Consider the following 25,856-nt stretch of genomic DNA (forward strand, 5'->3'; position numbering starts at 1 on the left):
CGATTCGAAGCAGCGGTCGCCATAAGCATGCTGAACCGCTTCTCGAGCGCCGTGCAGACGGCTGTGTCGGGCGCGGCGTCGGCTGCCGTTTCTGGCGCGCAGAACCTACAAGGCATGCTGAGCGAGGAGTATCTCAAACACTACGAAACACCTAAGGACTGCACGGCGTCAGGCGGACACGAGCTGTCATGGAAGATCTTCCCTGCCGTGCACCGTAAGACTAACCACGAGTACAGCGTGTTTCTTTTTGACAAGGAAGACCTTAAGAAGCTCAAGAGCAAAGAGGCACAGGACCGTGTGCTAGAAATCTTGCGCCAGGAGATGAAGACACTGCGTGTGCTGCGTCACCCTCACGTCCTTAAGGTGGAGGAGGTTTTTGAGGAGAGTCGTCGCTCTCTATGCTTCGTCACAGAGCGCGTCACGTGCTCACTAGCAAATGCCTGTAAGAACTTCACGAACATCGCCAACGTCACGCCCGAGGTGCTGGAGATTGGCCTGACGGAGTTCGAGCTCGCTTGCGGGCTCATGCATGTGGGTGAGGCGCTTAGCTTCCTGCATCGTGAAGGACGTCGCGTACATCTCAGTCTGGGCCCGAGCAGCATCTTCATTACGCCCAAGGGCGAGTGGAAGCTCGGCGGTATGGGCTTCTGTAGAGTCGTAGAGCCTGGACAGACTTCACGCAGCGAATATTACAGCTTCGACGCCTCAACGGGCGTAAGAAACCCCGCCACAGGAGCGATTGAAGGAAGTTGGGAACCTCCGCTTGAGTACTGCGCCCCCGAACTGGTGACCGAGCCGCGTCAGTTCGATAGTAAAGCGGATATGTTTACGCTCGGTCTGCTGGTGTACGAATTGTTCGTCCCGCCTCGCGCGGATGGAGGACGCAATCCGGTCCTGGACGTACATGATGGCAACAAGATGACTCATGGCTACAAAGTGCAGTCTTTACACCCCATTTCGTTCCCAACGTCCGTACCCACTGCACTCCAGAACACCATCCGCTCATTGCTGTCGCTGGAGCCTGAGAAGCGTCCTGAAGCCCGTGCATTCCTCGCGTCGCCGTTTTTCGACTCAGGTCCCATTAAAACGCTGCGTATGCTGCAAAGTCTCGTGGAGCAGGAGCCAGCAGCTCAGGCCAAGTTCCTGACGACGCTGCCTGATGCTATCGATGGCTTCTCGCCTCGAGTGCTGCGTGATATGGTCCTTCCTGGGCTTCAGTCAGTGGTAATAAACAAGGCTGTGGCTCCGTTCGTGATCACTCCACTGCTGAAGATTGTGGCCAAGGTGGACAAACAAACGTTCTCGTACTCCATCGCGCCGATGATGGTCTCTCTGCTCGCTATTACTGAGCCCGTGCAATGTATGCTCATGTTCGTGTCGGAGCTGGAGGTTCTCATTCCGAAGGCTGAAGAAGGCTACATTCGTGATCATATTGTACCCATGTTGTGTCGCGCTTTGGACAGCACTGTACCTGAAATCTTGGACACGGTACTTAATAAGATTGTGGATCAAGCCAGTCTATTCGAGTACCGTATCTTGAAGCAGGTGATCTTGCCGCGTGTGAACAAACTCATCCTGACTCCTCCTCAGCCGTCTGTGAGGATAAACGCGTTGCTGTGGCTGGCCAAGTCGTTCCACGTGTTCGACAAGGATCTACTGATTGAAAGCGCACTGCCCACTTTGGCACAAACGCTTCATGAAGACAAGACGCCTGCTGCGTGCATGTGCATTCTGGGATGTTACGATAACCTCGGCAAGCACCTAGGTCCAGAGTTCACTGCCAAACTGATTATTCCTGCCGTGGCTCCGCTGTTGTGGGAGCAGACGCTCAACAACTCGCAGTTCGACATGGTGTGCGAAAAGATTCAGGACATGCTGAAGGCTGTGATTAGCGAGCGAGACAAGTCGTTTACTTCTCAGAGCTCCGTTAGCTCCGTAACCACAGGAATCACGGCCGCTTCGGGATTGTCAGATGCTGTTCGCGCTGCGGAGGCTTCGAAGGAGCGGGAGTCAGGTGTTGCTGCAGCTAACAAATTACTGTCCGAAGAATATGTCCCCAAGAAGAAACCGGAGCCCGAAGCTAGTCAAAGTCAGAGACCCGATCGATACTCGGATGACCCGTTTTATCTAGGTAACGCCGGCTCTTCTTCTAGCAGCAGAACACAGAGTACCAGAACGGAGCGGCGGGACTCGGATGGTCGCCGCGAGTCTGGAGCAGAAAGAGCGGAATCGTTCTCTGCACGTCGTCGTGCTGGCAAGAAGGGAAGCGCTAGATCCAATCGCCGCGCGGGCAAGAAGGACGATGGAAATGCTGATTTGCTTGGCATGGACGCGGGCGCTACTAAGGTGCGTTCGGAGTGTTGCTTGGTGTCGTGCTTTGCGAGCTTTCTCGTTTCTTACATGCTGTTATTCTCTTTTTTATGCACAGTCATCTCCAACGTCGAATGACCTTTTCGATACAGGAAACCTGCTCACTGCTCTGCCTCCTGCCCCCGCACCAGCCCCAGGCTCGAGTGGTGGCGGCAACGCCATGTTTAATGGTACGAGCATGGGCATGAGTGGTGGTGTTCAGGCTGGCGCCTCGACGTACACCAGCCAGAACACGATGGGGATGCAGTCCAATCCGATGGGTCAGCAGCAAGGAATGGTGCCCTACGGTCAGAATATGGGCAACGGAATGATGAACCAGCAGCAGCAGTTAAACCCAGGCATGATGCAGATGACGCCGTACGGAATGCAGCAGCAGGCGCCTCTCAGTGGTGGCGGCTACGGCCAAAACAACATGGGACTTGCTGGTCCAGGTCAGATGCTCCAGATCCAAGCGCCCGGTTACGATCCGTACGCACCCCAGCAGCAGCAAAGCGGAGACAAGTTTAGCGCCTTCGATGGGCTTTAGGCAGCATTTTAATTTTTTTTTGCGCTTGTAGAAGAACCACCGCATAATGTTGTGAATGGTACTGTGTTCCATTAGATCCGTACCACGCGCTTTTAATTAAAGTGACATATCGAATTGGTGATGAAATTTCCTCAAACGTTTCAATTGTTAATTAGAAACAAGTGACGCAATGCGATTGATTTCAAGGGTGCGAGCCAAGAATCCAAACGAAGCAGTCACCAACTCAAAGAGCGTGGCCGTACTTGGCAAGCGTGGGCTTGAGCTCCTTGTTGTCGGTGAACACCTTGGCCTCGGCCTCGACAAGACGCTTCTGCTGGGCAACCTTCTTCTTGTAGAAGGCGTCCGACTTGAGCATACGCTTGGCCTCGAGGCGCTTGACCAACTCGGCGTGACGCCAGCCGACCTCCGAGGCGAGGGCGCCAAGGACGGTGTAGCGGCGGTTGGCCTTAAGGCGAAGCACACGCAGAGCGGCGGGGATGACCATGCGCTTCTGCTTGTCGTACGGCGACGGGATACCATCGAACGTCTGTAATCGAAAGTATGTGAGCCTCGAGTATCAACATAATTAATTTGGATGGTTGCCTTACCTTAAGACGCTGCAGGGCGGCGGCACCGCGAGCCGTCTTGTGCGGCAGCATGCCACGGATCGTGCGCCACAGCATGCGCGACGGGGCACGGTAATGGATGGGGCCCTTCTTGGGGTTGGTGGCCGTACGCTTGTTCAAGAACTGGAAGAACTTGACTTTGTTGCGCACGTCTGTTGTATACGTGGAAGCAAGAGCAGATCACGTCAGTAATCTGTTCTCGAAACCACACAGCCAGACGGCATGACACACCGCTGCTTCCACCACAACAACATCCAGAGATGTCGTGCAGTTCCGCAAGGTGTCTGCACGCAGCGACTTTTGCATGTTTGAGGAGGTTTACAGCGATTGCATCGGGCATTTCCACGTCTGCAGCGACTCTCGCTTGCAGGTCGATCGGTTCTTCATTTCCTTCACCTGGTTCGCTGTGTACGTTTTGGCTCCACGTTCCGCGTCTTCACGCTTTACATCGCAGCAAAATCCAACTCGGAACGCAGCGACGCAGCACCAAAGATTCAGAAAGATGACGCGCAATGCGATCCGCAGGTTCATCGAGTCGTTGCAGACGGCGGACGGAAATTGGAACACACTCGACAAGCAGCACTCCTCGCCACACTCAAAAAATCTCTGCGTAGCTAGACACATTGCTTCACTGCAGGACTCGACGGTCCAGATACCCAAAGACACACACGGAAGCCTATAGGCAAAAAGTGCTGGACGTGTGTGCGCCTGTGACTGTATACTGGACCTGTCTGTCTCTGTCTGACAACCAATACTAAAGCTTAAATACTTACGCGAGCCGGAGATCTCAAGCTGCTCGCAACGCACAGCAACGACGTGCTGGCCCTGCAGGAGCTCCTTAGCAATCAGGGAGGCCAGACGGCCCACCAGGTGGCCACGGCAGTCGACGACGATCGGCTTCTCAAACACCATTTTTGCGTCGAGGTTTCACCGGGGAAGAAAGAGGAAATGGTCCAGCACAGGAAGCTTTGAGGAGGCCTACGAACCACTCGCTATCGTCGGCCAATCGCTGGCGCGCAATGAGTTTCTGCGAATCATAATAGACTTTTAAACGAGGTGGACCACATTTCTGTAAACTCAAAGTATACACAGGTAGTGTATACACCTGTTTGAGCGACGGAATCATGGAGGATGGAGAGCTACCAAGGCACCCGGTCCGCCTGTTCAACGTGAGTGTTTGATTATACAGTCTTGATGGAGCTGCGAAGTTGATCTGAGTGTATGTGACTGCTGCTTTTGTACCTTTTGCGCTTGAAGTGGGGAAATGCCGACGCTGAAATCGTGACGGAGCCCAAAAGCGTGGCGATGGCGGCGGCATTCAAGAAAAAGTCCTTGCAGAAGTGGGAGGAAGCCAAGAAATTGCGCGGCGATCCGGTGCTCCACGATCTAAAGCGAGCTACACAACAGGCCAAGCGAAAACTCAGCTCGTCGGGCGGTTCGAGCAGCCTCAGCAGTTCGATCGGGCCGGACTCCGAGTCGCAGACGGTATTTCGGCAGCGCTCGCAACAGTCATGGCGCAAGCAGCATCAAGAATTGGTGGACGAAGCTGGACGCATTAGTGACGGCAACACTTTTGCGCGTGGGAAGGACAGCGTCTCAGAAACCAGCCTCATTGACAAGCTGCTTCAGAAAGGTTACGGACTGGGCTCCAACCAGACTAACACGAATGCAGATGTAGATGCAACGCAGTCGAGTGCAACCACCGGGAGTTTTGAAAGAGCAGCAAAAGAGCGCGAGTCATCATTGACTCAAGAATCTTTCAGGGACCGGCTGGTGAAGTTTTACACCAAGTACAATCCAACCAAGCTAAATTCAGTAGATCGCACACTGGAGACGTACAGCGGTCGAGAAGACGAACTGTTTCGGAAGCTGCACGAGCGTTATGTGTCCGTCACTAGCTTGAAAGAACGCAAGAAGAAGTTCATCACGAAGACGACTGACCCCACTGTCTACATGGACATCTCAATCACTGGAGCTCCAGCAGGCAGGATCGTCATGCGTCTGCTCAAGAACGAAATTCCGCTCGCAGCGGAAAACTTTCGCTGCCTATGCACAGGCGAAAAGGTAAGTTATAACTGCTGCAGTCTATGTGATTGGTGGTGCCAACCGTAATGCTCTGTATGTAGGGGGGAATTCTTACATTCAAGGGGTGCAAGTTTCACCGCATCATCAAAAACTTTGTTGTCCAAGGCGGAGGTAACTCGTTGATAGCACTTTATTATCTTGAATGTACTGACGCTTGAGCTGTGGCCGTGCACAGACTTCACCACCGGGGACGGAACGGGTGGGCAGAGCATCTACCGCGGCACTCTACATGGTGATCTCTGGGGTAACTTTAAGGATGAAAAGTTCTTGCCCCATGATGACGTGGGACTGTTGTCTATGGCGAATGCTGGCAAGAACACAAACGGCTCACAGGTACACTAAATTTATTCATGGTTTGTGGTCCGAGATTGCTAAAGTAATTCCTTCGTTGCCCGACCATGTGCAGTTCTTCATCACGACGAAGGCAGGTCTCAATAATCTCGATGGGAAGCACGTCGTGTTCGGTGAGGTCATCGATGGATTCGACGTCGTGGATGCGATGCAAAGTGTGAAGGTGAGCAATGGCAATGATCGCCCTCTTCCGGAGAATGAAGTCGAAATTGTGGATTGTGGCGAGCTGTAAAGCAGTACAAAAGTGAAAAAAAAGGTTTTGTCATTTTAGAAAAGCAAATGTGCTAGATCCTTTTTCACCACAATTCTGTCCTTCCCGCTACCGCTTGTGTGGGTGTTTAGGCGGGTTTCATTGACGAGTGCGCCGCCTACTCGTACCCGAGATTTGTGGAAACCACTGGAAAGCTCAGCTCGCTTCTTAGAGGACGATCGCACGCATACTGACGATGGTTGACGGATTTTACCGTCGTTCGCTGCAGCTCGTAGCGAGTTGCAATCAGCTTTCTCGCTAGTAGCACGTACTGTGCTGAGGTCATCGGCAGCTTTTCGATCCTGAGATTGCTCAACTTTGAGGTCATCTTCGCGCACAGACATAGCCGAGTTACTGACAGTTGACAATCGTCGATCGAGCTTCTCCAAAGATCGAAGCAGGCGCTGTTCTTCTGCGGTGATAGAGCCGATTTCTTCAGAAGCTCCGTCAGAACTGCTCGTTTTTTCTTTCTTGGCAGTGGCCCGGTCACGAGTAGGAGACTTTGTAGAGTGCAGTAATGTCTCTTTCTTTGATGCCTCTGAAGGGGCTGACCGATCTCCAGACGATGGTGTTTTGTGCTGCCACCTGTTAGTCGGGGCGTGGGAGCTCACTGCCGACATTGGTGTTTCTAAATATCCCCCTGTGGTAATAGCTCGTTGTCCCTGTAGCTGTCGACGCTTTTGTACAAGCTTCGGTATCCTCGACGGTTTGCAGATGGCAGTGTGTTCTGGCAGTGCATAAGAGAATGCCTGATCGTTGTTGCGTCGCTGTATAAGCCTTCGTGTAGCATCTTCGCCTGGTAATTTGGAATATGTTGCTTGTAAAATAGAGGAGTAGGTACGCATTGTTTCAGCTTCAAGGAGGGATCTTCTCGACGTCGCCACCGACATGGACAGCTCAAGGCTGTCTGTTACTCTAAGCTTCCGTGCTCTCCCTCGGCTTTTACTTATCTGCAGGTTAATCGCTTTATCATCGTCACTCGGCAGTGAGTTGGTGCTGCTAGACTGATAGCCATCGTCGCTGTCAGCTTCCGACCCGCCACTCGATACATCAGCTGGCGCCAATTCAAATCCACGAGTGGTTTCTCGCTCTGATAATTGCTGCTTCTCCAAGTCCGCGTTCTTTCGAACCAGCCACTTTCCCCTCCTGGCCTTCATGGCCTCCAGCCGTGCCGTCACACTCTCCAAGTCGTAGTCTTCCGCTGTGGTGCTGTGCTGCATTGGTCTCAACACTTAAATGACGGTGCCTTTTCGCCTTCACTTCAACATGAAGCAATCAGGGCTAAAGGGGTGCACAGTTTTGATCAGTCACGTAACAAGAAAAATCTTTTGGTTTCCTTTTTTCAGCCAATCCCAGCAATCTATTCGCTGGCTAATGTTGCGCAAACGCTTGCGCAACCATGTTTAGGTTGCGCCTGCACCACCAGCATCAGCAGCTCACAACTTCATCGTCGCCTCACTCTTCGATCCGACCGCTCGCTGCACCAAGACCGCAAGATGCTGAGCAAGACAATGCAGCGCTCGGGTTCTTCTTCACCGATCCGCAAAACGCTGCTGCAGCGCGCCTTCGCCACTTCCGGAGGCGATGGCCCCAAGGCCGCCGACGGCGTGCGCATCAACCGCTACAGCGCCACCGTCACGCAGCCCAAGGCGCGCGGCGCCTCGCAGGCCATGCTGTACGCCACCGGCATGACAGAGGAAGACATGGACAAACCCCAGGTGGGTATCGCCTCCATGTGGTGGGAGGGAAACCCGTGCAACATGCACCTGTTGGATCTGGCCGGCGAGGTGAAGAACGGTGTGAACGCCGCTGGCCTCGTGGGTCTGCGTTTCAACACCATCGGTGTGAGCGATGGTATCAGTATGGGCACAGACGGTATGAGCTACAGTCTGCAGTCGCGAGACTTGATTGCCGACTCGATCGAGACGGTCATGGGCGGTCAATGGTACGACGCGAACATTTGCATCCCTGGTTGCGACAAGAATATGCCTGGGTGTGTGATCGCCATGGCGCGTGTGAACCGTCCATCTCTGATGGTGTACGGTGGCACGATCCGTGCTGGTTGCAGCTCTAAGGGCGAGACCTTGGACGTCGTCTCGGCCTTCCAGGCGTACGGCGAGTACATTGCCGGACGTATCACAGAGGAGGAGCGTCATGATATCATCCGTCACGCCTGCCCTGGTGCTGGTGCCTGCGGTGGCATGTACACTGCCAACACGATGGCTACAGCCATCGAGACGCTGGGTCTGAGTCTGCCGTTCTCGTCCAGCTTCCCGGCTGACTCGCCCGAGAAACAGAACGAGTGCCTCCAAGCCGGTGAGGCGATCAAGGTGCTTCTGGAAAAGGATATCAAGCCACTTGACATCTTGAGCCGAGAAGCCTTCGAGAACGCCATCACGGTTACCATGGCTCTAGGTGGCTCCACCAACGCTGTGCTCCACTTGATCGCTATTGCTCGTGCTGCGAACATCCCGCTGTCTATTAACGACTTTGAGAGGATCAGTGAGCGCGTGCCTTTCTTGGCCGACCTCAAGCCCAGTGGTAAGTTCGTGATGGAGGACATCCACCGCGTGGGTGGCACGCCTGCCGTGCTGAAGTACCTGATGACCCAGGGCTACATTAACGGCGACTGCCTCACTGTGACGGGCAAGACACTGGCGGAGAACCTTGAGAAGGTGGCTGACCTCTCTGACAACCACGAGATTATTCACCCTGTGGACCGCCCGCTCAAGTCTAGCGGCCACCTGCGTATCCTGCGTGGTGACCTGGCTCCGGAGGGCTCGGTTGCCAAAATTACCGGTAAGGAGGGGCTTGTCTTCACTGGTACGGCTAAGGTGTACGACTGCGAAGAAGATATGATGGCTGGTCTGGAGAAGGGCGAGATCACGAAGGGAAGCGTCGTTATTATCCGATACGAAGGCCCCAAGGGTGGCCCTGGCATGCCGGAGATGCGTAAGTGTTTTGCGTCTTCTTGTCTGACGCTTGAGTTGTCTAGATTCTGACACGATGCCCTTCGTTTTGATGTTTCAGTTGCTCCTACGTCGGCGATCATGGGAGCTGGCCTCGGCAAGGACGTTGCCATGCTCACGGACGGCCGCTTCTCCGGTGGTTCGCATGGTTTCATCATCGGTCACATCACTCCTGAGGCTCAGGTTGGTGGCCCCATTGCTCTAGTGAAGAACGGTGACAAGATCACGGTCGACGCCGAGCAGAATCGCATCGATCTGATAAACGTGACGGCCGAGGAGCTGGCTCAGCGTAAGAAGGAGTGGGTTGCTCCTCCGCTCAAGGCCACTCGCGGTACTCTGTACAAGTTCATCAAGAACGTCAAGTCTGCTTCGGAGGGCTGCGTCACCGACGAGTAAATGCCGTTCTGCAGCGCGTCGGATCGCAAGACTGGCCTGTGGAATAGTTGAAACGTCAGGAAATATATAGAAACTCAACATTAATTCCGAACCTTCCTTATACCGGTAGTACTACGTAGTACTTGACAATTGTGCTTCTTAAAATTTTGCACTCATAATAAAGTCGCGCACCGGGGAAGAGATCAAATTTGATTACGGCTCAGAATCTGTAAGAGAAACAGAAAAAAATACACACTAATGCAAAAAAGTACATAAAGTGCCTGAATACACATAAAATATATAAATGGCGCACAAGCGATTGGGAAGAACACACATCATTGTGTCTTCATGGAGATCGTAACCTGACTTGCATACAGAGGAAGCTGAATTGCGGACATTGTATTTTAGCCAATCTCATGGGCGTTTGACAGGGTTTTTATCCTATCGCAGATGCGCACATCGCAATTCCCCCGAGTCAGAGCTGCCGAGGATATCTGGCGCCTTCGTGGTGGAGCTCCCAGGGCGACCGACAGGTACGGCTTGCCTCAATCACGGTCTGCTATGACGCTGCAGTGGACTTTAGTACGCGATTTTGTGGACGCCACTACCGCAGAAGCTGCGCTTGCAGGGTTTAAGCAGTACAAGAAGGGAACCAGTCATACCGCCCCCGCAACAATATGTACTGTGGCACCCCCCCCCACACGAAATGCGCTACCAACTTTTGAGCTGCTCATTCTCAAAATGCGAAACTAGTGGTCAACAGGCAAACTGTCAGTGGCGTGGGCGTGTCATGGAGTGCGACAATACACGGAAGTTCACCATTAACGAGTGTGGGGAACACAACAGATACCAAGAAAAACAAGTTGACAGAAGCGCATAAGACTTACATCAGAGAGATGGCTGCGCAAGGACTGCGACCAGGTCGTATTCGAAACGCGATGCCTCGAAAGTTTAACGTTCGTATGGATGATCTGCCAGAGTTGAAGGTCGTGCAAAATTTCTCGAACTACTTTCGCAAGACCAAAATGATGAGCAATGATTTTGTGGACGAGCTCACTGAGTACATACGTGGGTTGGAGTTTAACGGAACTGAGGAGGATAGCGCATCTTTCACTATTAGTTGTCAAAAGGATGATGCTGGCCATATCGAAGTTGGAACAGGATCTGACGAAAAACCTTTCGTGGTTGGTGTGACTTCAAAAAGGCTTCTATCTAGATTGGATCGCCCGGTGGATTCATTTGTTTTTCACGTGGATGCTACATTTAAGATGGCTCAAGTGGAATACCCAGTACTGGTTTGTGGAATGTCAGATCGATGTCGTTCATTTCACCTAGTGGCGTTGTTCGTAACTTCTCAACGTTTGGAGCCCCAATTCACGGACATGCTAAATGCACTGCGTTCGGTGTACTTCCGTGTTATGCAAAAGCCTTTAAAAGTGCGCTACGTGATGAGAGATGCCGAAGAAGCGCAATACAATGCTATACAAACCACATTTGGTTATGACAACGTTTTGAAGGTATCCATGTGCTTCTATGGAGCGTGAAGGGCAGCCACAATGGGGTTGGGAGGTGGATCTTACTCGACGCAGCTGCCCATGCAATTACTTCTTTAAGTTCGTGTGTTGCATACATCTTCTTCGCGCATTGAAAGTCTCTGGCGCTGCTGAACCGGTTGGAAAAGCTAGTCTACCGAGGCACGTCTAAGAAACGGCAACGGGAAACCCAAACAACTGAACCCCATGTACCTGTGGGAAGACCTCGCACCAACGGTTTTGCTCTTGATATGGAGTAGAAGTGTTGTTCGGCCTTGCTCACAGTGAAAAGGACTGATAGTGCCGTGAAAGGTGCTCTACCCAACGCTTCATACGTCAGAGTAACCTCTCAATACACGGGTTTTCTTTTTAAAGCTTCTCAGATTGCAGGTTGAAGTAAAATGGTTCGGTGCTGCATCCCCTGTCAAACCAAGCCGCCGAGCTTAGCACCAGAACATGAAAACGATTTATTTGCAATAAAGATTTTTTTTTAGGCGCTACTCATGGTCAATTCGTGCTTCCATCCTACTTTAATGGCACCTACGACATTGCAACACGGTGATCTTGAGCCCGGATACACGGCTTTTTGTCCTAGCCACGGCAGTTGGCAGCACCACACACGCAGTCGAACCACGGGTCCACGTAGTCGACAGTCACCTCTTCTCCCTCTTCAATCGTGCGCTTGGTCACCACCACCACGGCCACGTTTTCGCGGTTGCGTAGCTCCACAAAGTGGCACGGTGCGTCGCACGAGTGGTTCAGCATTCGCGTTATACCACCACAGCTCGTCGCATCAATGTAGACTTTCTTGCCTCGAGTGCTCTTGAGCCGAAGCTCCAGCGCGTAGTCGCAGGTCTGCTCTTCATCTGCTGCGAAGTTATGCGTAATCAGAACCCCGGTGTAGTTGCCGATGATGGACCCTGCGTGGATAGTAGCTGTAGCTTTAACGCCGATTCCAGTTCCCTTGCACACCGTTAGCTCCAAATCCTTGCACTCGTACAGACTGTTTAAGCAATTTCCTTCGCGGTTGCAGTTGGCAGCCGTGCAGTAGAAACTGGTGTCGGCATTAAGACAATCGTCTCTGAAGCAGTCATAAGCGCACTTGCACTTATCTGTAGGACCCGTGTCTGGTAATTTTATCTTCTCTGGGTTTCGAGACACACTCACCTTGTCCACACCCATCGACCAGAGGTCATCGCCGTCGTCGTCAATAACGATTACCTCGGGTTTACGAGGAGCCGCTTCATGACGAAGCACAGCATTGCGCCGCGCAGACAGCGCCTCACGAACTCCTGGCAGCCGCAGAAAGCTATTCATGTACATCGCCTTCATTTTGCCGACAATGTACACTTTGGTGGAGGTGCGGACGGGATTTTTGTGCCCCCTGTAGCGCAGCTTTCGCGAGCTTGTCTTCCAGGGATTGTTCTTCATGCGTTTCTTCTTGTCCTCCCGCTCCTTGTACGTCTGGACGCCCTTGGCCGTCGCGGTAGCCTCCGCTGCAAGCTCCTTCTTCACAGTCGCGTTCATGCCTACCTCGCGACCCTGTTCTTGGCTGCATCCCGCAGCCTTGTGCCCTGCCGTCTTCCCCATGATGCTTCCTCTCCTCGACTGCCGCGAATTTTCAAATGGGCCCTTTAACCTAGCATATGTCATTGCCGTAGGCTCTGACTCAGAACCACCCACACCAACCCCTATCATCACTGCGCGGATGTGCCACAGCGGACAAACTCCATTTTGTCCGAAATTCAGACTTGGCTGTCCATTTTTTATATTTTCTCAATCTGTAACGCGACAGCTACCTTTTTTTTTTATACTAAATACGAGTGTGCAGCTCGTTTTGTATTTTTTTTGCGTTTAGAGACAAATCATGAATCGTGTACATCGAGGTCTCGATTACGAAAGCATGGTCTACCCGATTACCCGCTTACAATTTTCATTTTTTAATTACTATTTCAAAGAAATACTCTTTCGCTTTTGCTCTTCTTCTTCCGTCACCGTTCAGGGAATAACGCGATGAGGTGCGAAGCCTCGATACCCTCCCCCCATCCGCATTGCGGAATTTTATAGATTTTCAAAAACGAAAGAGGAATGCTTATGATGTCACCGGCCCGTTAGGTGTTTGTCCTCTCTGTATGTGGCGGGCCCTATTTGGGTATCCGCTAGCTGTATGTGTAGCTGTTGCTCACAAAGTAAATGTACTCCAACACTCATAATCCATTAGACGACAACCATGATTTGGGCAACATTTTAGATCTAAAATTTACCAAATTTTATGTCTATTCTTACAGTTTGAAATAAAAATGGTAAATTGAAATTAATTATCGTTCGAAGATTTGGAGCAGCAACTGTCAGAAAAAGGGTTAAAGCCGACCTTAAAAATATGTTCCGTGGAACCTTTGTTATTCTATTGGAGCTAAGTATTGGGTAACCTTATCCGTCATTTGCTCAGATTTTATCCAGAAAAATGTTGTTCCAAAAGTCGTATCTCAAGAGGTGCCCGTTTGGACCACCAAAATGGGATCCGGATCGGCAGTGACATCATGCAGACGCCGGACTCCGCAAGACCGCAAGATGCTGAGCAAGACAATGCAGCGCTCGGGTTCTTCTTCACCGATCCGTAAAACGTTGCTGCAGCGCGCCTTCGCTACTTCCGGAGGTGATGCCCCAAAGCCGCCGACGGTGTGCGCATTAACCACTACAGCGCCACTTTCACGCAGCCCAAGGCGCGCGGTGCCTCGCAAGTCATGCTGTACGTCACTGGCATGACAGAGGAAGACATGGACAAACCCCAGGTGGGTATCGCCTCCATATGGTGGGAGGGAAACCCGTGCAACATGCACCTGTTGGATCTGGCCGGCGAGGTGAAGGACGGTGTGAACGCCGCTGGCAGGGGTTAACAGAATTCTCGAAAATAGTAATCTTTGGTAATACTAATACTACTACTATTTAAGTATTACTACTATTAATACCCCTATGTACAATATTCACTATGAATATTAGTATTGCTTACTTGAGGCGTTACCATAGTACTTTCAGACTACTACTTTCAAAGGATCCGGAACTGAGTGGCTCTCGTCCCTCATTGCAGGGAGATCGTCATTCTCCCTTTTGAAACAAAACTGTCAGACTGCTTGTGAGCATGGGCTGTGCTGTAAAAGGCTGCAAAGAAGACAATGGGCTTAAGACGGACCCGTGCAGCGTGTGTGGGAAGCCCACACACCACATGTGTGCTATTGGAGTTTTCGAGGGCTCTGACTCGGCGCTGAATGAGAGGTAGCGGTCTTGATTTCATCTGGATTGTATTGATCATACCCCTACTAACACTACATTACAGATTTTGCAGTCAGACTTGTGTTAAAGTCACCCACCCAAGTGTGAACAATCCCGTCCACACTCAATCGACGATTGGTAAGCGTCCTGCACGCCCCAGGATTGCCTCTAAAGCCCATTCAGCTAGCATTTGGGAAGGATCTGACTCCGACTTCGTCCTTTCCCCAGACCCACCTTCAAAGGGCGACGATTCTTCTAGTGAGCATCCTGTCAAGCGTCGTAAGACTACTACGACAGCAACTTCAACGGTTGCTAAGATGAAATCCGCGAAGGTTATTTCGACTACCCAGCTGAAAGCTGATAGCCACCTCTCGACGCCACTAGACTGCTCTCCAGCTGGTCCATTATCCAAGCTTGGTATTCCACTTTCGGTCCGACACTCCAGAAAAGCAGGTACTACAGATGAAGTATGGGATCTAATTCACACGTTGGATGTTCCATACAAGAAGCAGAACCCCTGAAAACCGTCCGTCGGAGTGTACCGCAATATTTGCCTACTGTGCTGCCAAGATATTAAAGGTCGTGTCAAAACAAACCGCTACTCTTGGGAAGCGGCGCTCCGCAATACCAAGAACTCTAGCAACGCGAAAGACCACATCAAGGCTAGGCATGGAGACCACCCGTTGGCAATACATGCCGAGCAGACAGCGACAGAAAAGTCGAAAGCAGATATCGCGGCCGCTGAAGCAGAGTCACAAGCGGTGTTAGATCTAACTGGGGACGCCGAAGGTGGATCTATCACTTCTACGATAGACGGTACTGCTTCTAATGGAGGAACAGGGACAAATGTGGCTCAAAAGCGGTTCTTTCGGGCAAATGAGAAGACGCTGAACGTTCTCATTTCCAAGTGGCTAGTCAGTCAAGATCTTTCGTACACAGTGTGTGCTTCAAAACCCTTTCACGACGTCATAAGTTCTGCTACTGGTAATCCCTCCTACCCGATTTTGAGCCGTGAAAGACATGACCGACTACTCAACGGCCAGTTCCAGTTGTTTTGCGACCTTGTTGGTGATTTCGTGAATGCTGAGTTCGAGAAAGCCTGTCGACTTAAGTTCTTAAACCTGATACATGACATTTGGACGAGCAGTGGGAAGGATAGTATCGTCGGTGCATCACTAGCATTTATCGACAGTTTGTGGAGGTTTCGGTTTATTGCTGTGCTGGCAACTGTAAAGAACGATGGCCACAAGGCTCCTGCGGTGGCCAAAGTCATCGAACGTGGTTTGTAGTCTAAGTACGATCTGGATATTCGTGTCATGACTCGATTTACGATGTCCGATACTACTCCATCCGCAAAAAAACGTTGCTGATCATATTGACACGGAGCAGGAAGACTGTACCATGCATCTACTGAATCGGTGCATTGGATACGGGATCGGTCTTAAAGACAATATCCAAACAACCACAGTCTGGAACGACACTACAGACTCATGGGATAAAGTAGTCAAGACGGTCACACCAGGAGGCGCTTTTGATGAAGGCGGAGCTGTGATTCAAAAACTGCGGGACTTAAACAACCATTTCAAGTCTTCAAAGCAGCGCGGTGCATTAAAGAAAATCCAGGAAGCTCTGTCCTATCCGGAGCTCGATCCAATGACAGACAAGGATGTACGTGTCGCCTACACTTGCAAAGTTATTCGTCGATCAGTGGTCAACTACTCAGCCTACGAAGCCATCTTCCAGTCCACGAAAGATTCGACGAGCGTGTGGACGGCGCTTTCTTCGATGGACTGGTTGCTTGCAGTTGAGATGGAGGCAGTTACCAGTTTTGTAGCTCGTCTTGCATTGGTAGAAGCTCAAAGTGAGAATCTGGTCTCGTCATACATGGGTTTTTTTCGCCGCCTCGCTGAAAAGAAGCTCAAGTCATATAAATTCGATGCTATGGCCATAGAACCATCCCGCGCGAAAGAAGCAAACGAAGATAGTCACCGACGGTATGTAAAGACGCAGGCTCAATTCTTCGGTCCTGGAAAAACATGCCTGCGACGTACACTGCTTCAACTGCAGGCACGCTTCCCCAGAGTCACGAAAGAGGCGATGCTGTGCGTTTTGTTAGACCCGCGGACGAAATCGAGCGCAAAGAAACTGGCCGCCGACAGTAGCATTCCGCGCAAGGAAGAGAAGGCGGTTTACAAAGATAGCTACGACTTCTTGCGAGATGAGCACCGGCAAGTATTCGCGCAGATGTCTAAGCAAGGCAAAATTCCAATGTCGCAACAGGCTTCGTCTCAAAGCAGTATGTTCAGTCAGGAATCAACGTCACCATCATCCTCGCCGTCATCTACGGGCTGGGATGACGAAGACGAGCTTCTACTTGGAGCTCCGATACGGGCCCGCAAGACCAGGGAGGAGGTGAAAGAGTCTGAAGTAAATGCGAGAGTAGACGCAGTCGTGAAAGATTGGCTTGAACTCGAACCCGAGTGGCTAGAGGTTGCACAACAGCAGAACCCTGACATGTCGAAAGAAGACCTGTCTAAAGACATGACGACAGATTCGCACAACGGAATGTGCTGGGCACTGCTCGGTCTGTACAAACACGTGGACGTTTTAAGGTGGTTTCGTGAAGAAGGAGAGTTCCTGTTTCCCTCAATTGCGCTGCTTGTGCGCATTCATCTCGGGAAAGTCTCCTCGTCAGCGTTCCAGGAGAGGTTGTTTTCAACTGGAGGAAAAGTAATGGGGCCTCTTCGAACCCGGACGGACAGCAGACGAGCGGAAAAGCAGCTACTTCTCCGTCACAATCGAGAGGAGATCACGAACTTGAAGCACGATGCTCGCAACGCTATCGAGCCCAAAGTAGTACTTTGAGTAGTATACTAGTATTACTAATACTACTACCGCTTCGAAAAATCGCTACTAGTTTAAGTATTACCGCCTTCGAGGAGCCCAGGTAGTACCAGTAATACTAATACCGGGTTTTGGAGGGTACTATTAACCCCTGGCCGCTGGCCTCGTGGGTCTGCGTTTCAACCTTATCGGTGTGAGCGATGGTATCAGTATGGGCACAGACGGTATGAGCAGTCGCGAGACTTGATTGCCGACTCGATCGAGACGGTCATGAGCGGTCAATGGTGCGACGCAAACCATTTGCATCCCTAGTTGCAATAAGAACATGCCTGGGTGTGTGATCGCCATGGCTCGTGTGAACCGTCCTATTAGTAGATGTGAGGAAACCGTCGTATATTGAGAAGTGAGAGGAAGCTAACTACGTTCTACTCGTACCTTGCTTCTTCCTCTGGCCATTCATCCTCACACCTTATTCCGCAGTAGTCCCATCCGGAGAGCGGGCGGGCGAAATACCACTATACCGTAACCGTGGTTACACTCGGTTACAGATCTTCTTCTAACACTCCTCCTCGCTCGTCGCGCTCGCCAGCTACTACTCCAACGTGAAAATCCTCCGAAGCTCGTCCAATCTGGCTGCTGGAAGCGCCTTCGTGAGAAGGTCGGCCCTCATTAGTCGTGACTCCACATATCCTGGTTTGAACACACCTCGCCGTGCAAAATCGCAGATGAACTTGACTCGGATGTCTACGTGCTTTGCACTGGACATACTGTCTTCGGTCTCTAGCTGCCTGATGGCGGCCTGGTTGTCCATATACATGGTCATTGGCTCTACCACCGCAAACTCCAGCTCCCTAACGAGCTCTCGCAGTCCAAGCAGCTCACGTCCGACATTTGATGCTGACGTAAATTCTGCTTCCATCGTGGATAGAGACACTCCAGTCTGTTTCTTACATATCCACTGCACGATGGCCCCGTCGAGAGTGATCACTCCGCCAGTCACCGACTTCCTGTCGGCCTTATCCGCCGCGAAATCCGCATCACTCCAGCTTTCCAGACAGATCCGTCTTCCACTGGCTGCGTCTACTCGCATTTTGAGCTTTAGTTCCTTTGTCTGCTTCAAGTACCTAGCGATCCGCTTCGCGAGCTTCCAGTCGCTTACAGTAGGCTGATGGGTGCGTCTCGTGGTTTTGTGGACCGCAAAGCTAATGTCTGGTCTCGTACAGCGAGCTATCCATAGCAGGCTGCCGACGAGAGACTGGAAACTTCGTACGGTTGGCTCTCCGCGCCCTCCTGACTGCATCAACAGCTGCGGTGCTTCTTGTTCGGCTTCGTTACATTCTTCTCCGATTGGTGCGCGTACTCCGTTTGCGTCCGCGAGCTCGTACTGCTCCAGTAGCTCTTCAATCGCAGCTTGCTGATCCCACAAGTAACCGTCCGAATCATGAAGCTCTACACGCATGCCCAAGAACTTTCGTACCACACCGAGATCCTTAATGGATAAAACACTCATCGCTTGAAAAAAATCTTCGACTAGCTCTGGTTTGGAGGCCGTCACTAGGAGGTCATCCACATACACTCCTACCAGAGTCATGTCGCTGCCGTGCTTCTTGTAGTACAAGCACATGTCGGTAACGCACCTAGTGAAACCGATCTCTTCCAACTTAGCGTGTAGTAGCTTGCTCCACAAGCGCCCCGCTTGCTTCAAACCATACAGCGACTTCTTGAGCCGCAGCACCAACTTGCTGCTGGTGTCCACGCCGAGAGCGCGTAGCACCGCCTCAGATATTTGCATGCCCTTTAGTATAGCCAGATAAATCTCCAAATGTTGCTCTTTGTCCGCCTTGACGTACGCGTTTGGGATGTCCCCGTGTCGGGCAGGCACACGCCAGCGCCGAGCAAACACCAGCACTATCTTTACGGTGCTCAGCTCCATTACCGCCGCAAACGTGAGGTTGTTATCAATGCCAAAGAGCTGTTCGTTTCCACAAGCAACCAACCGAGCTTTGAACCGCTCGATGGCGCCGTCGGCGTCCGTCTTGGTCTTAAAGACCCATTTAGTGTGCAGTACGTGGCTGCCAGTTGGCGGCACCTCGACTGTCCACACTCCGTTCTCTTCAAGAGCTCGCAGCCCTTCTACCATAGCAATTACCCACGCGTCCTTGAGTACGCTCTTCATTGCTTGTCCATAGTTCTTGGGGTCCGCCTCACGCACGCTATTTACCACGTCGTGTATTGCCCCATCCTGACTATCATCGTCACTAGTCGTCCCTGCTGCAGCAGCCTTTTGAGTAGTCGACCTCGTCCGATGCCTTTCCCGTGTCCAACCGCCCTTGGACTTCCTTTTGGTTTTCTTTTTCCCTTTCGATCCCGCTCCCGTACTGGCAGCATTCGCATTGCGGTCTTCCTCTTTTGTCTCTTCCGACTCCTCGAGGTGTACGCGCCTCAGCTGCTCGTTCTGTACGTCCGTGAGCGTCTCCACATTCCGTACGTGCTGGGTCACCACGACCACTTTGTCCTTAGGGATGTAGACTCTATACCCCTGCATCTCATCGCTTTTACCAACGATTATCGCAGCTTTACCGCGTTCTCCTAGCGACTTGTTCTTGGCGTCTGTGTGTACCGTGCACGGAGACCCAAACACCACGATGTCGCTGAGGTCGAGGGTGCTCTTCGTGAGCATCTGCATCGGCGACTTGGACCCGGGGTTTGCCTTACTCGGGCTCCTATTCAGTATGTACGCCGCGTACTCTGCAGCGTCTCCCCAGAAGCTGAGTGGCAGACCACACGCGAACATCATGCTTCTCACCATGTTCATATTGGTGCGGTGCATTCGTTCTGCTTTTCCGTTGCTGGCTTGATTCCTGGGCTCGCTTACTTGCCGCGCAATGCCGGTTTCTTTATAAAACAAATCTAGAGTCTGGTATTCACCTCCTCCATCCGTCCGCAGCACATGGATACGACAGTTAAACTGGCGCTCAAAGAACGCCATGAAGTGTTTAAACTTCTGAGCAGCAACGTCCTTCGTCCGTGCCAAGAAGATTCTGCAATAGTTCGTCCTGTGATCGACGAAGTTCACCATGTACCTGTTGCCGAGTCTGTCTCTTGGCGTCATTGGTCCCTTGAGATCTGAGCATATAACACCGCCAAATGACGTCGATAGGTGCGTTGGCTCCTGTCTCCTTCCTGGACTGTTTTTCTTCGTTTGCTTTCCTTGTGCGCAGGCCAAGCAGTTCGCTCGCTTCTCATCCGTGAGAAAGATTCCAGACGCAGGATTCTTGGCCATCTTGAGGATAGTATCGTAGTTGAGATGTCCTAGGCGGCGGTGAAAGTGCATCAGCGTGCCCCTCTGTACGTCTTGTCCTACCTCCTCATTCTGTTCGCTTGGCGCCAGTACCGACATGAGTACGTCGCCGGCGCTTCTTTCACGCCCCTGTACTTGCGCGCGCACCACCAACACGTTGTTGACTTTCTCTACGTCGAACACTGCTGGTCCTCCAGTCATTGCAGCAACTACACGATGTTGTCCTCGGTAGTCAATCTTGTAGCCTTTCTTCTCTAGCATTCCGTAGGAGATAATGTTCTGCTCCAAGTTCTCTGCGTACTGAACATCCAGTAGTCGCACCGTAGTTTTCTTTCCCATAGCCATGGTTTCCAGCACTATGCTGCCACGCTTGGTTACCCTCAGAGCTCCTCCGTCGGCAGCAACACACTCGCTCTCGAAGTCCTCTGGGTCTTCAAGCAAGTCCTCGTCGTTAGCGAGGTGCCGACTTGATCCAGTGTCGAGGATCCATACACCTTTTTCATTGACTGAGTTATCCACTGCCAGGACAAATTCCGCTCTGGCGCCTCGCTCAGTCCCTCCTCGTTTGTTGTTCGGGCACAATGCCTTTAAGTGCCCAACCTTTCCGCATTTAAAACACTTCATGTCGTCTATGCGATCATCGTGTACGTTGCTCACAACGTCACGTCCCAGGTTCTTACCTCGTAGCTCGATCTCCGTGGACTGTGCAAAGTGGAACAGCTCCTCCGCTTGCCGCAGGTAATCCGTCCGGCCAAGGTTCAGTCTGGACAGCATCGACACTCTCATCGACGCGTCCGCGTAGTGGACGATGTTGTCCAAGACGAGGTTGTCGGCGCCTCCACACGCCTCACTCACAGCCACCAGGTAGAGATAGTGTTCAGTCCAGCTGCGCTTGGAGCTCTTTGGCGCTGTAAACATCTTCATGCTCTGGGCGGGCGTTATCTTGGTCGCGAACGTGTGCAGCAACCGCTGCATGGCGTGCTCCAACGTCGGCTCCTCTTCCCACCACCCCTCAACCTGCTGGTTGTAGTATCTCTCAGCCATGCCGGTAAGGTGATGACCGAGGACATCCACCTTTACTTCCTCTGTCCACGTGAAGCCACTTGCGCGTTCCGCAAATAGTATCTGACGCACGAACCGTTTGCCCCAAGACAGAAAACCACTGCCGAGGCCTTGATACAGCTCCTTGCCGTCGAAGTGACGGATGCCAAGCTTCCGTTGGCGCGTATCCAACACACGAGGAAAACCCTGAGCTGGAGCCGGCATGCCGTACGGCATGGTTGGCGGCTGAACGTGCGCCTGGTACATGCGCGGGGGCACGTAATGCTGTGGCAGCGCTGGCTGAGGAGCTTGTGCCATCTCCACGTTAGCTGCTGCGTTCTTGAACCCGTAGCCGCGCTGCTTCACACCGAAGTACGTGGCTGGAGACATTGCCGGGGAATTCCTTGTTGGCGTCCTATCCAGTGCTTCTCGGTCCATGGCCCTTCCTAGGCCTATGGCCGACTCGAATACACTTGACTCCCTTCCAGCGATTCGCTGCTGCTCCTCCTGTCGCTTCTGCGACTCCTCTAGGGCTCCATGCGCTCTGTGAGGCCAGTGAGGAGATCCACCAGCTTCTGCTGTGGGTCCCTCGTCTCCTTGACTTCGTCGTCGCCTCCGTACTTGCTGCTGTCGGTCCTTCCGCGACCGACATCTGCGTCCGGATGCCCGCGGGTTGACTCCGCGGCGACAGTATCGTTGCTTGGGCTCATAACCTATTAGTCGATGTGAGGAAACCGTCGTATATTGAGAAGTGAGAGGAAGCTAACTACGTTCTACTCGTACCTTGCTTCTTCCTCTGGCCATTCATCCTCACACCTTATTCCGCAGTAGTCCCATCCGGAGAGCGGGCGGGCGAAATGCCACTATACCGTAACCGTGGTTACACTCGGTTACAGATCTTCTTCTAACACGTCCATCTTTGACGTGCTGGGTGCAGCTCTAAGGGACAAACGGTCAACTATGTCTCAGCTTCGGAAGCTTACGGAGCCTACCTCCAACAAGACCACAAAGGAGAGCGCCACGATATCATTCGCTACGCCTGTCCTGGTGCTGTCGCTTGTGGCTCTATGTATACCGCTAATATCATGGCTACGGCCATTGAGACCACGGGTCTCATTCCGCTGAGAAGCAGGATGGATGTGTACGAGCTGGTGAGGTCATTAAACTGCTGGTAGAAAAGAACATCAAACCACTTGATATTCTGTGCCGTGAGTCCTTCAAAAACGCTATTACGATCACAATGGCGTTGGGTGGATCAACGAGCTCTGTGTTGCACCTAATCGCAATTGGTATTCCGTTGACCATTGACGACTTTGAGAGTTCAGTAAACGCGTGTCTTTCCTGGCCGACGTTTGAGTCTAGAGGTCGATACGTCATGGAAGATATCCACCGCGTGGGTGATAATCACCCACGCATCACCTGCCGTGCTTAAGTGCCTGATAAAGCAGGGCTTTATTAATGGCAATGTACTCACACAATATGGCTTCATCATCGTTCACATCACTCCTGGAGCTCAGGTTGGAGGCCCCATTGCTGTCGTGACAAGATCACTGTGGATGCGGAGAAGAAGTGCATCGATCTGGTGGATGTGACTGCTGAGGAGCTGACGGAGCATATGAAGGAGTGGGTTGCTCCTCCGCTCAAGGCCACTCGCGGTACAATGTACAAGTTTATCAAGAATGTCAAGTCCGCTTCAGAGGGCTGCGCCACTGACGAATAAGCTACATTAATCATTAGATGAGGTGAAATATTGTAGATATGTGCAGCTTGAAAGATAAAAAAACAAGTGAGAACGCTTTCCATCCACTGTCTACTGTGACCCGCCAGTCGCAAGCTGCTGTTGCGTGTGGTAAGACTTGAGAAGCAGTTTGCGCATCCGTTCTTGGGCCTCGTAATAGCCAGCACTTCGTTCAGGCCGTGTTGCATTTAAGTTGACAGTCGAAGGCGTCGCCATTGGCGGTATCTCGTCCTCCACGATTTCGTACACGCGACCAACTAGAGCATCCGATGGGTCTTTACCATTGTTATGACTCTTACCAGTGGCATTGCTGCTATTAGGTCGGTCAAACAGCATCGCTGGATGCATTGGTGTCGGTGGTGGGGCTCGTTTCGTAAAGTCAGCTTCCTCTGGGTTGTTTGAGGTTCCGTTCGCATTGTTGTTTTTGATAATGATGTTTCTCTCCATTGTGGTGACTGCCAAAGTGGCTAGCCGCTCCATGGTAAACGCACAACTTGCTCCGAGAGTGTCGCGCTTGGCGTAGTCAGCAACGCAGACATATCCTAGCTTCTTTCCTGTACGAGAGTAGATTGGACAGCCAGCGAAGAAGCGGATAGCAGGAAGCGACCGCAGCGAGAAGAACTTGAGTGCCTGCTTGTCAACGCTGGCATCCAGCACGATAGTCGGAGTCGACCCCATGATCTTTTCGATAAAGACAGACAGTTCACTGTCGAGTGTCGAACTCTCATCGAGTCCAACAGCAGAACGGATGAAGTTGTCCTTATCATCGACAATTGAGACTGAAGCGATCGGACAGTTGAGTGTCTGGCACGCTAGCTCGCACAGTAGGTCGAACATGTTGCTGTTGCTCCCTGTCGCGCGCTTCTTCTGCTCCATCGCACACAGCTGCGTCTTCAGACAGCGCTCGTTGATAAAATCATCGTATTCTTCGGTAGGAGAGCCCAGACACGTCGTCATGGGGTGAACCACGGCTGTGACTTCGTTATTAATGTCGACGGGACCGTCTACGGGCTCAACGCATTGCGCAGAGATGGTGTACTCGCTGAACGAATCGCCCGCCTGGCCGTCGACAGTACTGGTAGTGGCAATGCTGTTGGCCCTGTACGAGCCCTGTGTGCAATTATTAAGACCATTGGACGGCGCATCCGAGGTGGTGCTGTGGCTGTAGCTGTCCTCATGGTTACCCGCTTGGTTGTTCTCAGTGTAGGAAGACCGAGCAAATGATGAGCCAGTAGCGGATGATCCGACATTGCTGAGGCTACGAGCGCGTACAAGGTGGTCGAACACGTTGGTCTTGGCGAGCTGCTTGAGTGGAGTAGTACGTGCTCGGATGGAGCAAACTTTACAGAGTCGCAATTTCGAGTAGCCGATGGCAGGCAGATCAATCGTCTCGACTGTCGAGCAGTCCGAGCATACGACCTCACCGCAACGACGGCAGTGGTGTTTACGTCGCAGAGCGTGGAAGTTACGCGTGCAGAGGTTGCAGGTTGTGCGATCAGTGTTCTTAACCCAAGTGGCTCGCTGGATGTAGAGCTGACTGCCCATGCGTAGATCTTCTACGATCCCCTGCAATCTATTGAGGCAGCTTAGCAGGATAGCACTGACCATGGGTGCGTGCTTGGACGGGAAGCTACCGCACACGATGACTTCCGTCTCGTCCTCGGACACTTTACGCCAGAACAGACCAAGTTTTGTGAGCTTCGTCCGTGTCACGTGGTGCGTATCTTTGAGCTCCATGCAGCCTACGCGCTCACCTTCAGCCGACGTGAAGCACCAAACGTGTACACGCTGGCGTGGCTCAGAGTTGGGCACGTACGCCAAAGAGAGATAGTCCACAAGACACACGTCGCGTTTGCCGGAAATTCCAGTCTCGAAAGCTGCCCACTTGACTGTTAGCATCTCCTCCGCTTGTTCACCTAGTCCGTCGGCAGCAGCGGCAGCTTCTTCTTTTAAGCGCTCTTCCGTGGAGCTGCTGCATTCCGACGACAGCTTTCCTGTCGGAGTATCAACCGAGCTGGACTCCGAATTCCTATGCGGGTACGGCTCGGCTCCTTTGTCCCAAACACTCCCGCGTCTTGCATCATTTCCACTGAGGTCCTTTTCCTGATTGTTGTCCGAGTTTTCTCCACTGCCGCTGCCTTCAGGTTGGCTGTTTGAGCGTGCATGGCGCCCTTGTGGTTGCACTGGGCCGGCGATGCTGGTGTCGACATCGTTGGGTTTGATGACATTGTGGAGGATGAGGGTGTCGACATAGTACTTGCCGAAGCACTTGCGCATGAACTCACGCCAGCTCTCAGAGTTGGTGTTGGCGACAACCTGGTTTACCTCGTGTTCCTGGCAACGGAGCACCGTAGCCGCACGCACGAGTCGGTACGAGACTGCCATGTTGCTCGTGTCCTTGCGGATCTGGGTGCCGTCCTTCTCAGGGGGAACGTATCGCCATTGATCGTTGAATGACTGGTTTAAACAGGTGAGAGCGTTCGCCTTGGCTAACCGGTACAGTTTGTCATTCTTGAACTTGGCCAGAGGAAGGCTGCGGAAGAAGTCGGATCGCAATGGGAACCCGGCATGGCTGTGCGTGTGGTTCATCTTATAAAAC

General features: G+C 52.2%; 6 protein-coding genes across 6 annotated transcripts; 4 read left to right on the forward strand and 2 right to left on the reverse strand.

Moving 5' to 3' along the window:
* On the forward strand, positions 1 to 2,896 carry PITG_01832 (protein kinase; the record flags this gene model as incomplete). Its single annotated transcript, XM_002908389.1, has 2 exons — positions 1 to 2,346; positions 2,429 to 2,896. The coding sequence occupies 2 exons, from the start codon at positions 28 to 30 to the stop codon at positions 2,894 to 2,896; spliced, it is 2,787 nt and encodes a 928-aa protein (XP_002908435.1).
* Positions 2,897 to 3,010: 114 nt separating this feature from the next.
* On the reverse strand, positions 3,011 to 4,490 carry PITG_01833 (60S ribosomal protein L13, putative; the record flags this gene model as incomplete). Its single annotated transcript, XM_002908390.1, has 3 exons — positions 3,011 to 3,422; positions 3,484 to 3,653; positions 4,275 to 4,490. 3 exons carry the CDS (start codon positions 4,411 to 4,413, stop codon positions 3,120 to 3,122), a joined length of 612 nt encoding a protein of 203 aa, XP_002908436.1.
* A 316-nt stretch (positions 4,491 to 4,806) lies between these two features.
* PITG_22684 (peptidyl-prolyl cis-trans isomerase, putative) lies at positions 4,807 to 6,200 on the forward strand (the record flags this gene model as incomplete). The annotated part of the gene is made up of 4 exons (XM_002908391.1): positions 4,807 to 5,565; positions 5,628 to 5,697; positions 5,762 to 5,919; positions 5,993 to 6,200. The coding sequence occupies 4 exons, from the start codon at positions 4,807 to 4,809 to the stop codon at positions 6,167 to 6,169; spliced, it is 1,164 nt and encodes a 387-aa protein (XP_002908437.1).
* A 1,483-nt stretch (positions 6,201 to 7,683) lies between these two features.
* PITG_22685 (dihydroxy-acid dehydratase, putative) lies at positions 7,684 to 9,552 on the forward strand (the record flags this gene model as incomplete). The annotated part of the gene is made up of 2 exons (XM_002908392.1): positions 7,684 to 9,139; positions 9,218 to 9,552. The coding sequence occupies 2 exons, from the start codon at positions 7,684 to 7,686 to the stop codon at positions 9,550 to 9,552; spliced, it is 1,791 nt and encodes a 596-aa protein (XP_002908438.1).
* A 4,051-nt stretch (positions 9,553 to 13,603) lies between these two features.
* On the forward strand, positions 13,604 to 17,198 carry PITG_01836 (uncharacterized protein; the record flags this gene model as incomplete). Its single annotated transcript, XM_002908393.1, has 5 exons — positions 13,604 to 13,680; positions 13,765 to 13,934; positions 14,424 to 14,471; positions 15,147 to 15,614; positions 15,781 to 17,198. The coding sequence occupies 5 exons, from the start codon at positions 13,604 to 13,606 to the stop codon at positions 17,196 to 17,198; spliced, it is 2,181 nt and encodes a 726-aa protein (XP_002908439.1).
* Positions 17,199 to 23,329: 6,131 nt separating this feature from the next.
* PITG_01837 (uncharacterized protein) lies at positions 23,330 to 25,846 on the reverse strand (the record flags this gene model as incomplete). Its single annotated transcript, XM_002908394.1, has 2 exons — positions 23,330 to 24,299; positions 24,396 to 25,846. The coding sequence occupies 2 exons, from the start codon at positions 25,844 to 25,846 to the stop codon at positions 23,330 to 23,332; spliced, it is 2,421 nt and encodes an 806-aa protein (XP_002908440.1).
* Positions 25,847 to 25,856: the final 10 nt, after the last annotated feature.

Source organism: Phytophthora infestans, genomic scaffold, assembly GCF_000142945.1.
Source record: "Phytophthora infestans T30-4 supercont1.2 genomic scaffold, whole genome shotgun sequence".
NCBI lineage: Eukaryota > Oomycota > Peronosporomycetes > Peronosporales > Peronosporaceae > Phytophthora > Phytophthora infestans.